We start from the raw sequence: 14,900 nt of genomic DNA, 5'->3' as shown, positions 1-14,900 counted from the left end.
CCACACTCACTCTAATTTCTCAAAACACTTCTCCCCTCCCCTGCCCCTCCCCCGATCTCTTGCCCGGTACCCCAAATCTTGAGCGAGTCCTGCATACCTGAGGCGCACAGGACTGCAACACAGCACTAGAGAGGGCTAGAGCTCGGCGCATCAAATTCAAACGTCAACAAAAAAAAAAGCGCTCCCTCTTGTGGACAAAGCTAGGCACGGCGGCCCGAGGTGTGTGGAGAGAAACTGAACGCCTAGCGACCTGGAGATCACTTCCACCTGAGACGTGCAAAAGCGAGCTTTTCAGAGCTGAAGTCAACTTTTCGGGTTCAGATCGTGGCAGGTGAGATTCAAGTATCCCGCAGACCCATTCAGGTTTTAGGACGCCAGCCCATCACAAGGCAGTTCCAGATTTTTACAGAAGACAGCGTTTTGGCTTAGAAACAAAAAACTTTTCTGCACGTTATGATCCAGGTCCTCGCAACTCCCGAGTCTCAGGGATGATTGTGTCTGCGTGGACATGTTCACAGATTCAGTCTTCACAAACCTAGCAGGCACCTGCACACACACACACACACACGTACACACACACATGCATACATGAACACACACATACCCACATGCACACACAGACACACACGTGAAGCATGTACACACACGCACACAGACACACCTACACACACACACAGACTTGTACACACACACACAGACACACCTACACGCACACACAGACTTGTACACACACACGCACAGACACACCTACACGCACACACAGACTTGTACACACGCGCACAGACACACCTACACGCACACACAGACTTGTACACACACGCACACAGACACACCTACACGCACACACAGACTTGTACACACACGCAGACACACCTACACGCACACACAGACTTGTACACACACGCACACAGACACACCTACATGCACACACAGACTTGTACACACACACGCACACAGACACACCTACATGCACACACAGACTTGTACACACACACGCAGACACACCTACACGCACACACAGACTTGTACACACACACGCACACAGACACACCTACATGCACACACTCACTTGTGCGCACACACACACACACAGACACGCCTACGTGCCCACACACAGGCACCGACACACGCAGGGGGACTCACAGTAGAGGATCTCGTAGTCCCCAGAGTTGGACATGATGAACTTGCTGTCCTTGGACCAGTCCAGGTGGGTGATGAAGCTGGAGTGGCCCTGCGCGACGACAGGCGTGAAAATCACAACGGCTCAGGAGGGGCAGCGAGCCCGTCTCCCCCAGGAAGCCAAGATGGCGGAGCTTGTTCCCTGCACCCGCTACTCTCTGCGCGCTGTTCCCAATCCCTGACCACCCCTCCCCGGCCCTTCCCCCCCCGGCTGGCATCCTGCGGATTACCGTGCACTTCCCGAAACGCGCGTAGCGCCTCCCGCCGTCCGAGACGCCGTAGATGTAGATGAAGTTGTCGTGCGACCCCACGGCCAGGAAGTTCCCGTCTGGAAAGGCAGAGCATGGAGACGCGGTGGTCAGGCCGGATTCCACACCTCTGCTCTGCCCCCCCCCCCCCAAAAAAAGCCTTACAAAACCCCGTGAGCTGGTGTTCTCCCCCCCATCCCCACCCCCCGGTTTAATCATTTCCAGTTTCTCCCGTCGGGATGCAGATACCGACCCCCCCCTGCTGCAGTACCAACAGTTCTCATTCCTACCTGCAGCCATGTCGTTACTGAACGCTTGACTTCTACGTTAATCTGAATGTAGATTGTTGGTCCTGTTGTTTTTTTTTTTCCTTCTGTCTGCCTGTAAACCAACACTGCCCCCCTGGGGATAATAAACAACTTGCCCCCCTGGGGATAATAAAGACTCTCTCTGCCAAACGAGAGATGTTTTTATTTTCAGCCCTGCGCGCTGGCGCCCCCTTGTGGCCGACTGGGGGGGGTGGGACTGGCGCCCCCTTGTGGCCGACTGGGGGGACTGCCCCCACCCCCCCAAGCCGAGAGCACAGCGGGGGGGGTCACTCACCCGGAGAGTAGCGCATGACGGACAGCTGCTCGTTGCCGTCGGTGTAGTCCGAGACCACCTGCCGGGTCGCCAGGTCCAGAACCACCCACCTGCCGGACCAGAACACACACACGCGCGGGGGCGCAAGTCAAACGGGCCACACGCGGGTCAGGGAGGTGCTGGGGGCCCGTCAGTCCACGCGCTGGCCGAAGGGCCCGTCGGATCGGAGTCCAGCTCACAAGCCGTACCGCGGTAAGCCTCCCCCAGCGCGGCCTGCCTACTCACCACGCCCCTCGCCAGGATCTGTCCTCCACCCTGACGGCGGGGTGCCACCTCTGTACCCCCCCCCCCCCGTCCAGCCGGCACGAGAGACAGACGGACAGTAAGACAGAGAAAGAGGCAGACAGAGAGACAGTGAACGAGACAGATGGAGAGACAGAGAGACAGAGAAAGAGACAGATGGAGAGACAGAGAAAGAGACAGATGGAGAGACAGAGAAAAAGACAGACAGAGAGACAGAGAAAGAGACAGACGGAGAGACAGAGAGACAGAGAAAGAGACAGACAGAGAGACAGAGAAAGAGACAGACGGAGAAACAGAGAGACAGAGAAAGAGACAGACAGAGAACGAGACAGATGGAGAGACAGACGGAGAGACAGAGGAAGACAGAGAGACAGAGGAAGAGACAGACCTTACCTGCCGGTGTTCAGCCCCACCGACACCACGCCCCCCTTGGGGCAGAAATCGGCGCACAGCCCCGACTCCTGGAACACACACAGCGGAGGGCAAGTGAGACTCCCGCCCCCTACCGGCCGGCGGAGCAGTGACGCGGTTGACCCAGGCGGTCCCCCAGCCCCGGCTCGCCCCAGCCCTGCGCCGATCGGGCCACCTGCTGCCGCGATCGATCAGAGACTGTTATTACCTCCAGCGCGGTGCTCCAGTCCAGCGTGTGCTCCTCCCCGTTCCAGAGGCACACCTGCCTGTCGTAGCCGCAGCTCAGGAAGCTGTTGTGGGAGGGGTGGGTGGCCAGGCCCCACAGCTCGTCCACGTGCCCCTGCGGCGAGCGGAGGCAACGTCAAAGCCCGGGAAAGCGGGAAAACGGCCGCGACCCACGATTTCTGCTCCAGGTTCAGGCCGCTCCTCCTACCGTACAGTCGCCTTTTCCCACTCAGGGTCGTCGCCAGGGCGCCAGAGCCTTTCCCAGCGAGCAACGGGAGCAAGGCAGGGTACACCCTGGACAGGACGCCAGTCCATCACAGGACACACACACACACACATAAGGGGCACTTTTCCCAGAGGCCAATTCACCCCCCAGCCTGAGTTTGCACTGTGGGAGGAAACCCACATGAAGTCCGAGAGAGAACGTGCAAACTCCACCCAGACCGCACTCCAGGTCGGGAACTGAACCCGGGGCCCCGGCGCTGTGCCACCCTGTTCCAGACGTGGTTAAGCAAGGGACGCGGTGCACCGGGAGCTCGGATAGTGGGCGCCCCCCTTTGCTGCCGGTGTCCCGAGGGGCGCTGGGCCGTACCTGGACGATCGCCACGAACCCGCCGGAGAAGGTGCCCCTCAGGATGGCGTTCCGGGTCGTCCCGACCAGCAGCTCCTCCCCCTCCACCTCGGCGATGGTGCGCACGGCCCCGAACTGCTCCGGGATCTGAAACGGGACGGGAGCCCCCCCCCCCCCACAAAACTCAGAAAACGCCCCCATCCTGTCTCTACGGCCGAGCTGTGACTCCGCGCCAACCCCGGGTGGAAACAATTAAGTCGTTCGTTAACGAGCTACGTGAAGTACCGGCGTCCTCATGGCAGGGACCAGGAACGGGCTCTGTGGCTGTTATAATAATAATAATAATAATAATAATAATTGCTTACACTTATATAGCGCTTTTCTGGACACTCCACTCAAAGCGCTTTACAGGTAATGGGGATCCCCTCCACCCCCACCAGTGTGCAGCAGCACCCCAGCAGTGGGGAGGAGAGCAGAGTGATGGAGCCAGTTCAGAGAGGGGGAGTATTAGGAGGCCATGATTGGTAAGGGCCAATGGGAAATTTGGCCAGGACACTGGGGTTGAACCCCTACTCTTTTCAAGAAGCGCCCTGGGATTTTTAATGACCACAGAGAGTCAGGACCTCGGTTTGTACGTCTCATCCGAAGGACGGCGCCTGTTTACAGTCTAGTGTCCCCGTCACTATACTGGGGCATCAGGACCCACATGGACTGCAGGGTGAGCGCCCCCTGCTGGCCCCACTCACACCTCTTCCAGCAGCAGCCTCAGCTCTCCCAGGAGTCTCCCCTCCAGGTACTGACCAGGCTCAGACCTGCTGAGCTCCAGTGGGGCTGCCAGTTGTGAGTTGCAGGGTGATATGACACGGCACGCCACAGGGGGGCGCTGTTGAGGACAGCTGGGCAAACTCCGTGCCCCCATCTCCAGCGGCATCCCACCCCTTTGGGGCTGGTGGTGGCCACAGCCAGTCTTTGGGGTCCAGCCCCCCCCCCGCCGCCCCCCCGACCCCGCCGGCGCCCTCACCTCCGTCTCCCTCTCGGGCGCCAGGTCCACGCTCCAGCGGACCACCCGCCGGTCCTTCCCCCCCCCGCTGAGCAGACCGCCGCCCTGCAGGACGCACAGGGTGAACACGCTGCCCTCGTGGGCCCGCGTCTGCCGCATGATCTGGTAGGTCTCTGCCGGGGGGGGGGAGGGGAGACAGGAGGTGAGACAGGCAGGAGAGGGGAGAGGAGGGACAGAGAGGAGAGGAGAGAGAGAGAGAGAGACAGGAGAGAGAGGAGAGGAGAGAGACAGGAGAGAGAGGAGGGACAGGGAGAGGAGAGAGACAGCAGGGGGACGAGGGGAGAGGAGGGACAGAGAGAGGAGAGAGACAGGAGAGAGATTAGCGGGGGGACAACGGGAGAGGAGGGACAGAGAGAGGAGAGGAGAGAGACAGGAGAGAGAGGAAAGAGACAGCAGGGGGACGAGGGGAGAGGAGGGACAGAGAGAGGAGAGGAGAGAGACTAGCGGGGGGACAAGGGGAGAGGAGGGACAGAGAGAGGAGAGGAGAGAGACAGGAGAGAGACAGCAGGGGGACGAGGGGAGAGGAGGGACAGAGAGGAGAGGAGAGAGGCAGGAGAGAGAGGAAAGAGACAGCAGGGGGACGAGGGGAGAGGAGGGACAGAGAGAGGAGAGGAGAGAGACAGGAGAGAGATTAGCGGGGGGACAAGGGGAGAGGAGGGACAGAGAGAGGAGAGAGAGAGAGAGAGAGAGAGAGACAGGAGAGAGAGGAGAGGAGAGAGAGAGAGAGAGAGGAGAGAGAGGAGAGGAGAGAGAGAGAGAGAGAGACAGGAGAGAGAGGAGAGGAGAGAGACAGGAGAGAGAGGAGGGACAGGGAGAGGAGAGGAAAGAGACAGGAGAGAGATTAGCGGGGGGACAATGGGAGAGGAGGGACAGAGAGAGGAGAGGAGAGAGACAGGAGAGAGACAGCAGGGGGACGGGGGGAGAGGAGGGACAGAGAGGAGAGGAGAGAGACAGGAGAGAGAGGAAAGAGACAGCAGGGGGACGAGCGGAGAGGAGGGACAGAGAGAGGAGAGGAGAGAGACTAGCGGGGGGACAAGGGGAGAGGAGGGACAGAGAGAGGAGAGGAGAGAGACAGGAGAGAGACAGCAGGGGGACGAGGGGAGAGGAGGGACAGAGAGGAGAGGAGAGAGGCAGGAGAGAGAGGAAAGAGACAGCAGGGGGACGAGGGGAGAGGAGGGACAGAGAGAGGAGAGGAGAGGAGAGAGACAGGAGAGAGATTAGCGGGGGGACAAGGGGAGAGGAGGGACAGAGAGAGGAGAGGAGAGAGACAGGAGAGAGACAGCAGGGGGACGAGGGGAGAGGAGGGACAGAGAGGAGAGGAGAGAGACAGGAGAGAGAGGAAAGAGACAGCAGGGGGACGAGGGGAGAGGAGGGACAGAGAGAGGAGAGGAGAGGAGAGAGACAGGAGAGAGATTAGCGGGGGGACGAGGGGAGAGGAGAGACAGAGAGAGGAGAGGAGAGAGACAGGAGAGAGATTAGCGGGGGGACGAGGGGAGAGGAGAGACAGAGAGAGGAAAGAGAGAGATGGGACAGAGAGAGGAGAGGAGAGAGACAGGAGAGAGAGGAGAGGAGAGAGAGAGAGACAGGAGAGAGAGGAGAGGAGAGAGACAAGAGAGAGAGGAGAGAGACAGCAGGGGGGCGAGGGGAGAGGAGGGACAGAGAGAGGAGAGGAGAGAGACAGGAGAGAGATAGCGGGGGACGAGAGGAGAGGAGAGACAGAGAGAGGAGAGGAGAGAGACAGGAGAGAGATTAGCGGGGGGACGAGGGGAGAGGAGAGACAGAGAGAGGAAAGAGAGAGATGGGACAGAGAGAGGAGAGGAGAGAGACAGGAGAGAGAGGAGGGACAGGGAGAGGAGAGAGACAGCAGGGGGACGAGGGGAGAGGAGGGACAGAGAGAGAGGAGAGGAGAGAGACAGGAGAGAGACAGCAGGGGGACGAGGGGAGAGGAGGGACAGAGAGAGAGGAGAGGAGAGAGACAGGAGAGAGACTAGCTGGGGGACAAGGGGAGAGGAGAGACAGAGAGAGGAAAGAGAGATGGGACAGAGAGAGGAGAGGAGAGAGACAAGAGAGAGAGGAGGGACAGGGAGAGGAGAGAGACAGCAGGGGGACGAGGGGAGAGGAGGGACAGAGAGAGAGGAGAGGAGAGAGACAGGAGAGAGACTAGCTGGGGGACAAGGGGAGAGGAGAGACAGAGAGAGGAAAGAGAGAGATGGGACAGAGAGAGGAGAGGAGAGAGACAAGAGAGAGAGGAGGGACAGGGAGAGGAGAGAGACAGCAGGGGGACGAGGGGAGAGGAGGGACAGAGAGAGAGGAGAGGAGAGAGACAGGAGAGAGATTAGCGGGGGGACAAGGGGAGAGGAGAGACAGAGAGAGGAAAGAGAGAGATGGGACAGAGAGAGGAGAGGAGAGAGACAGGAGAGAGAGGAGAGGGAAAGAGAGAGGAGAGGAGGGAGAGAGGACGAGAAAGATGGAGAAAGGAGAGGGAAAGGAGTGAGAAGAGAGAGAATGGCGAGGACAGAGAGAGGAGAGAGAGCCGGAGGAGACAGGAGAGACAGAAGGGGCAGGGGTGGAATGGAGGGAGACAGACCACTGGCCAGTGTGGAGGAAGACCTGAGATATGCGCGGTGAGATTTCGGAAGAGCCCGGCCTCGGGCACCTTTCCAGGAGACAGACCGAACAGTGCCCTTCCCTGGAAACAGAGCCGGGATCCCCCGAGGAAAATCTCCTGGCTGGAACCCGGCCCCACCCCGGACACCCCGAGCCCCCCCGAACACCCCGTGGCGTCTCTGACCTTTGGCCCCTTTGCCCAGAGTCTTGACATCCGCCGCCGACTTCCCCCACGTCAGGATGTTCCCCTCCGAATCCCCCGTCAGGACGTCTCCCGTCCCGCTGAACACGAAGCACTGGATGAACTTGGGCTTCTTGTATTTCTGAGAGGGGGGGGGGACAGGAGGGCCGTGTTAGTGACCCCTGACCCTCCTCCCATCGGAGCCCCCCGGGACAGCTGCACGGGGGACACCAGGGACACTCACTGACACTGTAGCTCCTGCAAGCTGAGCTGCTGGCTGTAAGCCGGTTTGGGCAGTAGTTACCAGATCGGATCGCTAGAACACCATATTCACCACAGCGCAGGTCCATTTCCTGACTGGGCAGTACAGCACATCCGGGTCGGCCCGGGGCAGTACAGCACACGCGTGTGGAGGCGCAGCCCTGGACGAAGGGCTTTTCCTTTTCCGCCTGTCCCCTTACGTGTCCCTTCCGGGGACGGGTCAAAACCTGACCTGTCAAAGCCTGAGTTTTCATCTTGGGCTGGCCTTGCGAGATCCTCCTGCTCTTCCAGTCGGGACCCCGTTGAACCGGGTCAGTCCGGTCCGGTCACCGCTGTGGGAGCGGTTCCGTTTCCCCAGACTGGACCCCGTTCAACTGGGTCAGTCCGGTCCGGTCACCGCTGTGGGAGCGGTTCCGTTTCCCCAGACTGGACCCCGTTGAACCGGGTCAGTCCGGTCCGGTCACCGCTGTGGGAGCGGTTCCGTTTCCCCAGACTGGACCCCGTTGAACTGGGTCAGTCCGGTCCGGTCACCGCTGTGGGAGTGGTTCTGTTTCCCCAGACTGGACCCCGTTGAACTGGGTCAGTCCAGTCCGGTCACCGCTGTGCTAGTGGTTCCGTTTCCCCAGACTGGATCCCGTTGAACTGGGTCAGTCCAGTCCAGTCCAGTCCGGTCATCGCTGTGGTAGCGGTTCCGTTTCCCCAGACTGGACCCCGTTGAACCGGGTCAGTCCGGTCCGGTCACCGCTGTGGGAGCGGTTCCGTTTCCCCAGACTGGACCCCGTTGAACTGGGTCAGTCCGGTCCGGTCACCACTGTGGGAGTGGTTCCGCTTCCCCAGACTGGACCCCGTTGAACTGGGTCAGTCCAGTCTGGTCACCGCTGTGGGACCGGTTCTGTTTCCCCAGACTGGGTCAGTCCAGTCGGGATGTCGCGGTGCACAACGCTGTTTCCGAGTTCTTTCCGGTCCCTGCTGGCCTCACCCCCGTGCTCCAGCCCCTCAGGTGGGGGCGCTGACCGCTAGCCGGTGCTCGCCGCGGCTCGGCCCCCCCCCCACGCTGTCACAGCCCTTGTCAGAGCTGGGCGTAGCCCCCTCGTAAGGGTGGGAAACTGCCTCTGGGGGGGGCGCGCATCTCATTTCTTTTTAAACGTTTTATTTCACGATGAAAGAATTCGCCAACACACCACACATATATACGACCCAAAGTAAAAAAAAAATAATTCCAGCTATCATCTTTCGTTTTGGGATTATATTATTTTTTTACAGAATGAACTATTCTCCTGGTGCCGGCATGAATGGGGGGGGGTTACAACCAGACATATAATCGGCAGAAACGTGACAAATGACCAACAATCTAGACGAGGCGCTTGTCCGATCCGCTTTCACAGAACGGGATCGGGTCCCAGCGGGGCCACCAACCCAGTCCAGACTTGCCTGTATTTGCCAGGCCCATCTGGGGCAGGGTGCCTTTCCAGACGGTGGATTTACATGAATTGACGGTAGTGGGGCGCCGTGTCTGGGGGTCTCTGGCTTGGGGACTGGAAGGTTACGGAGTTCACCCCCGAGGTGAGCTGGAGCTGTTGCCCTCTGAACCGCGCCAGCGAAAGGGCCCAGCTGGATAAACGGACCCCAATGCGCATTCTGTGAGCTGCTCCGGATGAGGCCTCGTTTTGGAACGGGCTTCTCGGTCTTCTCTGCCAAACTCATCCTGCGGGAGACTCTCTCCCGGAAAGAAAAAACCGGCAAGAGCAGTTTGTCATCGGTGCTTTGAGTGAGCCCTGTACCAGAAAAATTAAAAAAAAAAAACACCGCTGCCCTGGAATCGGTCCAGAGGAATGCAACCCAGACGCAATCCTGGTCTTAAAGGGATACACCCCGCACGCAGAGCGCGGAGGAACTCAGTCTCCTTGGTCTTGGGCAGTGCAACTGGGGGGGGGGCCGGATGAGAGTATTCAAGAGTGCAGTGACCACCTGAAAGGATGATTTCCGTGTCGGCAGAGGACAAAAAACACAAGTGGAAACCTGCACTGGAATCGGAGGAGGGGAGACGCTTCTTTACGCAAAGGGTGGTGGGTGCGTGGAACAAACGAGCCGGCTGGCCCATAATTACCATAAGACCTGAACACCAAAGGGGCTAGACAGGCCGAATGTTTGCAGCGTCCTGATGTCACTTCCTGGAAAGGTGTAGGAAGAAGGCGAGGTGGGTGGGGGGGGTCGGTGTGACAGCCTGATGGGACTCTACACTCTAGCGCCAGCTCTCTCCCAGACTCACCCCGAAAATGCCCTGCTTCTTGGTCAGCGCGCCCCCACTCAGCGTCCAGAAGTAGACGTGGGACTTCCCGCAGGTGATGATGTTGTTGCTGTCGCTGGGGTTGAACTCCACGGCGAACACGGCCTCGTTGGTGCTCTGCAACGCAGACGCGCGCACACACGGGTCAGGGGGATCCCCTCCACCCCCAGCAGTGTGTACCCCCCGCCTGGATGAGGCGCCAGTCCGCTCCCCACACACCCCAGCTCTCAGTCCGGCTCTGTCCCGCCGCTACACGAAGTTCACACTGCCCCCCCCCCCAGCGAGAAAGAGTTAATTAATCCCACCCCCCCACCACCACCACCTTCGCCAGCCACTCTGCAATCTGTCAGTCTCGTCTGAGCTCTTTCCTCTCCAGCTGCGCGGCTCTGGAAAAGGCTCTCGTGCCGCACGCCACTCCATCTCTCTCCCCAGGAGAAACATCACCAACAAAAACATTACCTCACCCCCCGAAAAACTACTTTCACTCTTTTGCAAAATATTTACCCAGTTGCCATGGCGCCCGCATGTGCGAATTGCTCTCGGGGTGGGGGGGGGGGGAGATTTTGAAGGCGGCAGATATTTTTCTAAGAGATCTCAAATACCAGGGGCGGCGCTGTGGTCAGCGGCGCTGCCTCACCGCTCTGGGACCCTGGGTTCGATTCCGGATGTGGGGGGGGGGGGCTGGCTGTGTGGAGTTTGCATGTTCCCCCAGTGGGTTGCTGTGGGTCTCCTTCCACAGTCCAAAGACACGCTGGTGGGTACAGGTGGCTCCTGGGAATACTGTGTGTGTGTGTGTGTGTGTGCGTGCGTGCGCCTGCCCTGTGATGGACTGGCGTCCCATCCAGGGCGTACCCTGCCTTGTGCCCACTGCTTGCTGGGATACATGCTGGCTTCCAATTGAATATCCAATTGAAGCCTATCCCAGCAAGCAACAGGCACGAAGCAGGGTACACCCTGGAACGCCCCCCAGGGATCAGGGTGACAGGCACCCCCGCTGCGGTCGGTGTCCCGGTAGCTCACCTTAATTTCGGCCACCTTGGAGCCCCTGGCGCAGTCCCACAGCGACAGCATGTGCTCATTGGAGTCGTCGATCACACACAGGAACGCCCCCGAGTCCTAGAGGGAGGGCGCAGAGAGACACACGCCGGCTTGAGCTGCCTTCTCTCCCGCCAGTACCAGTGAGCCGGAATCTAACCCCTAATATCCCGCCCCCCCCCTCCCCCCCATGAAGGGGCTGGGTCAGAGTAATCTGTCTGCTCTCACCAGGTCCACATGTTTTTTTTGGGGGGGCCAAGGACACAGGAGCACTCAAAATGAGGGTGCAGAACGTGCAGACTCCGCACAGACAGGCACCCCAAGCCGGGACTGAACTGAAGCCGCGCTGCTAACTTTTCGGGGGACCCTGTCCGTTTGGGACTGTCTCCCCGTCTTTGTCTCTTCGCCTGCGGGAGCTCTGCTCTGCTCCCAGAAAAACAAAATCAAGCTCCGAGATCTTCCATGAGCTTGCATACTGGCTCACTGCCTGCGCCTACTGCACATCAGGCAGTGTCTATCAGACGGACCGCCTTGCGTATTAAGACAGTGAAGGAGCAAATAAAAGGTTTATTCCAGGCTGAAACGCTGTGTTTCCTTTCTTCTCTGTTCAGCCTGGAATAAACTTTTTACTTGTTCCTCTGCAGCCTGCGCCTGCTGACGCAGCTCCCGTACCTACTTGGACTATATTAGACAGTGTCTGACGCTGAGCGAAGTCTTTCAGGCAGCAGCGCGTCTGCGATGGGTTTTGTGCTCCTGTTGCGAGGCTGGGGGCGAGGGCCTCTACAATAACGGCTAATTCAAACCCCAGAACCCCAGAGAACCCCAACAGGTCTCTTTGCTTTTGACCTACCCCGAAGGGACTAGGACCAAGGCTAAAGTGGCTCGGTTCGTTCAGTAATCGACCCCGGTGCTCCCCAGCTTCATTCGAGGCTGGGGGCGAGAGTCTCTACAATAACGGCTAATTCAAACCCCAGAACCCCAGAGAACCCCAACAGGTCTCTTTGCTTTTGACCTACCCCGAAGGGACTAGGACAAAGGCTAAAGTGGCTCGGTTCATTCAGTAATCGACCCCGGTGCTCCCCAGCTTCATTAGCCGGACAGCGGTCCCAATTAACCAATTAAGGTTAAATGAAAACCAGAAGACCCAGCTGTCCTTCGGCGATCAGGGAGACCCGGCACGGCGCTAGGGCTCCGAGCATGGCTGCGCGTCACGCGTGCAAGTGCACGCGGGTGCGGGTCACACTCACGGCGTGCGAGAAGGCCACGGAGCCCACGCCCCTCTCGAAGCAGCCCGTCCCGATCTGCTGCAGGGTGGCCAGCGTGGACGAGTCCCAGATGTGGACGAAGGGCTGCAGGGGCTGCCGGGGGACAGACACAGACGGACGGGCTTTCAGGGACCCAGCAGCAGCTGGAGACCCTGCGGTTCGATCTGAGGTACTCTTCTCATCCCCCACAGGGGACGCTGAAGCAGCAGGGGGTTCAACATACAACACATGACGGCTAAAACAACATTGCTCAGAAACAAAAATACACACAACAAATAAACACAGCCATCGGACCATGAAAATGATTATGAAAGTGACAGGGGTAACTTGTAGGTAATAAAGCACACACACATCTGCAGAGGGGGCTCTGTCCAATAGACATCATATCGCTCAGACTTCTGACACGGTGGTTTGGAGGCCTGATCTAAATTTCCTTTTTATTTGTCTCGCACTGAGCGCAGAGGAAATGTCCTCAGAGCACCGTACTGACACCCTGAACCCGCTGGCTGGGGCTCACCTTGCCATCCTTGTCCACCCCCGCGCTCTGTCCTGAAGCCACGCGGACTCGGTCAGGATGCACGGCCAGGCTGAAGCAGGAAAAAAAAACCCACAGAAACACTCTCTCAGGTTCTGGAAGATCAGACGACCACACAGACCGCAGGGTGAGCGCCCCCTACTGGTCCTACTCACACCTCTTCCAGCAGCAGCCTCAGCTCTCCCAGGAGTCTCCCCTCCAGGTACTGGCCAGGCTCACACTGCTGGGCTCCAGTTCTCTCTCTCTGACTGATCAGTCAGGAATCACTCCCAGCTCTCTCTCTCTCTCTCTCTCTGACTGATCAGTCAGGAATCACTCCCAGCTCTCAATTCAATTCAATTCAAGGTGCTTTATTAGCATGACCGATGGGTACAATCAGTGTTGCCAAAGCAAATAAAAATAATAAAATTAACATGGAACAAAACAAAAAATAGAAGTAAAATAAAACCTACAGACATGTTACAGACATTTACAACAAAGACATATGCTCTCTCTCTCAGACTGATCAGTCAGGAATCGCTCCCAGCTCTCTCTCTCAGACTGATCAGTCAGGACTCACTCCCAGCTCTCTCTCTCTCTCAGACTGATCAGTCAGGAATCACTCCCAGCTCTCTCTCTCTCTCAGACTGATCAGTCAGGAATCACTCCCAGCTCTCTCTCTCTCTCAGACTGATCAGTCAGGAATCACTCCCAGCTCTCTCTCTCTCTCTGACTGATCAGTCAGGAATCACTCCCAGCTCTCTCTCTCTCTCTCTGACTGATCAGTCAGGAATCACTCCCAGCTCTCTCTCTCTCTCTCTGACTGATCAGTCAGGAATCACTCCCAGCTCTCTCTCTCTCTCTCAGACTGATCAGTCAGGAATCACTCCCAGCTCTCTCTCTCAGACTGATCAGTCAGGAATCACTCCCAGCTCTCTCTCTCTCTCAGACTGATCAGTCAGGAATCACTCCCAGCTCTCTCTCTCTCAGACTGATCAGTCAGGAATCACTCCCAGATACTCAGGCGATAAACGAAGGCGGCCGCACAGGTAGGTGCTGTTGCCGTGATACTGACCAGCGCACACAGTCGGTGTGTTTGAGGTAGTGGCGCTGTGTCCTGTGGTTGATGTGGTACAGCACCACCACGCAGGCGATGAAATAGACCACCTCCCCCGAGGGCAGCAGGTACAGGTTGGAGCGACAGTCCCGCCCCCTGTAACCATAACTATGGGGCGGAGTCAAGGCAAAAGAAGGCGGGGCAAAAAGCAGCCTGAGTTTCAGAGGGGCTCTATAGGAGTTCCACACCTGTGTCGAGATCAGGGTCTTCAAGAGCAAACGACATAACGGGGTGATTTCAAGAAAAAGATCCATCCATAAGTTCTTTACCCCACACAAGGTCGTGGGGGAGCTGGAGTCTATCCCAGCAGAAAGGGGCACAAGACAGGGTACAGCCTGGACAGGACACCAGTTCATCTCAGGACACACACACACACACACACACACACAGGGCCAGTTTTCACCACCCAGCATGTCTTCGGACTCTGGGAAGAAACCCAAGTGAACACAGGGGGAACACGCAAACTCCAAACAGACAGCACCCCAGGCGTTGAACCCAGGGCCCCTGCGCTCTGAGGCAGCATTGCACTGACCCCTGTGTCACCGTGCCACCTCAAAAAAAAAAAAGTTAGAGATAAAAACAAGGGATTTACAATGGATCCAAAGGCTTCTAGAGAGCGTCTGTCCCCTTATTCTCAGACATACAGAACATCCTATATTGGCTTAATTCTGCAATGCTGTACACTTGGCCAGCACATCCAAGGCCGTCCCACATGTTGGTTTTGCCAGGACAGTGGGAGACCCCAGATGAGAACGCTTTTTTCCTCAGCGGGGAGGCGGGACATAAAAAAAAGGATACACCCAATCCAGCTCCAGCTTCTCTGTGGGCGGCTCCATCCTGAGATCCTCGTAGTTCTGGATGTTGGAGGGGATGTACATCGTGATTGGCCGTCCCCGGATGAACATCTTGATTGACTGGCCTGTAGACCAACGAGGGGGGACAGGGAGGGGCGAATAAGGAATTGTCTTGAGAAAAGAAACACATTGGTACACATGTCCTACTGTGCTCACTGATGGTGTGCAAACTGTCCACTCATGTCCCCCCAGAAAGAATC

General features: G+C 58.0%; 1 protein-coding gene across 2 annotated transcripts in view; it reads right to left on the bottom strand.

Moving 5' to 3' along the window:
* Positions 1–14,900, bottom strand: part of eml3 (EMAP like 3) — a 30,892-nt gene that overhangs the window by 2,307 nt on the left and 13,685 nt on the right. For both annotated transcript variants that reach the window (XM_069180196.1, XM_069180197.1), the window contains 14 exons: positions 14,645–14,765; positions 13,805–13,954; positions 12,733–12,802; positions 12,198–12,308; positions 10,936–11,031; positions 9,898–10,032; positions 7,371–7,509; positions 4,541–4,692; positions 3,541–3,666; positions 2,932–3,063; positions 2,706–2,773; positions 2,031–2,119; positions 1,410–1,507; positions 1,144–1,231 (listed from right to left, as the gene is read on the bottom strand). In XM_069180196.1, the coding sequence (XP_069036297.1) occupies positions 1,144–1,231; positions 1,410–1,507; positions 2,031–2,119; positions 2,706–2,773; positions 2,932–3,063; positions 3,541–3,666; positions 4,541–4,692; positions 7,371–7,509; positions 9,898–10,032; positions 10,936–11,031; positions 12,198–12,308; positions 12,733–12,802; positions 13,805–13,954; positions 14,645–14,765 (1,575 nt within the window). The remainder of the gene's footprint in view (positions 1–1,143; positions 1,232–1,409; positions 1,508–2,030; positions 2,120–2,705; positions 2,774–2,931; positions 3,064–3,540; positions 3,667–4,540; positions 4,693–7,370; positions 7,510–9,897; positions 10,033–10,935; positions 11,032–12,197; positions 12,309–12,732; positions 12,803–13,804; positions 13,955–14,644; positions 14,766–14,900) is intronic.

This window comes from Lepisosteus oculatus, chromosome 18, assembly GCF_040954835.1.
Source record: "Lepisosteus oculatus isolate fLepOcu1 chromosome 18, fLepOcu1.hap2, whole genome shotgun sequence".
Classification (NCBI taxonomy): Eukaryota; Metazoa; Chordata; class Actinopteri; order Semionotiformes; family Lepisosteidae; genus Lepisosteus; species Lepisosteus oculatus.
This window is presented reverse-complemented; position numbering and strand designations above follow the sequence as displayed.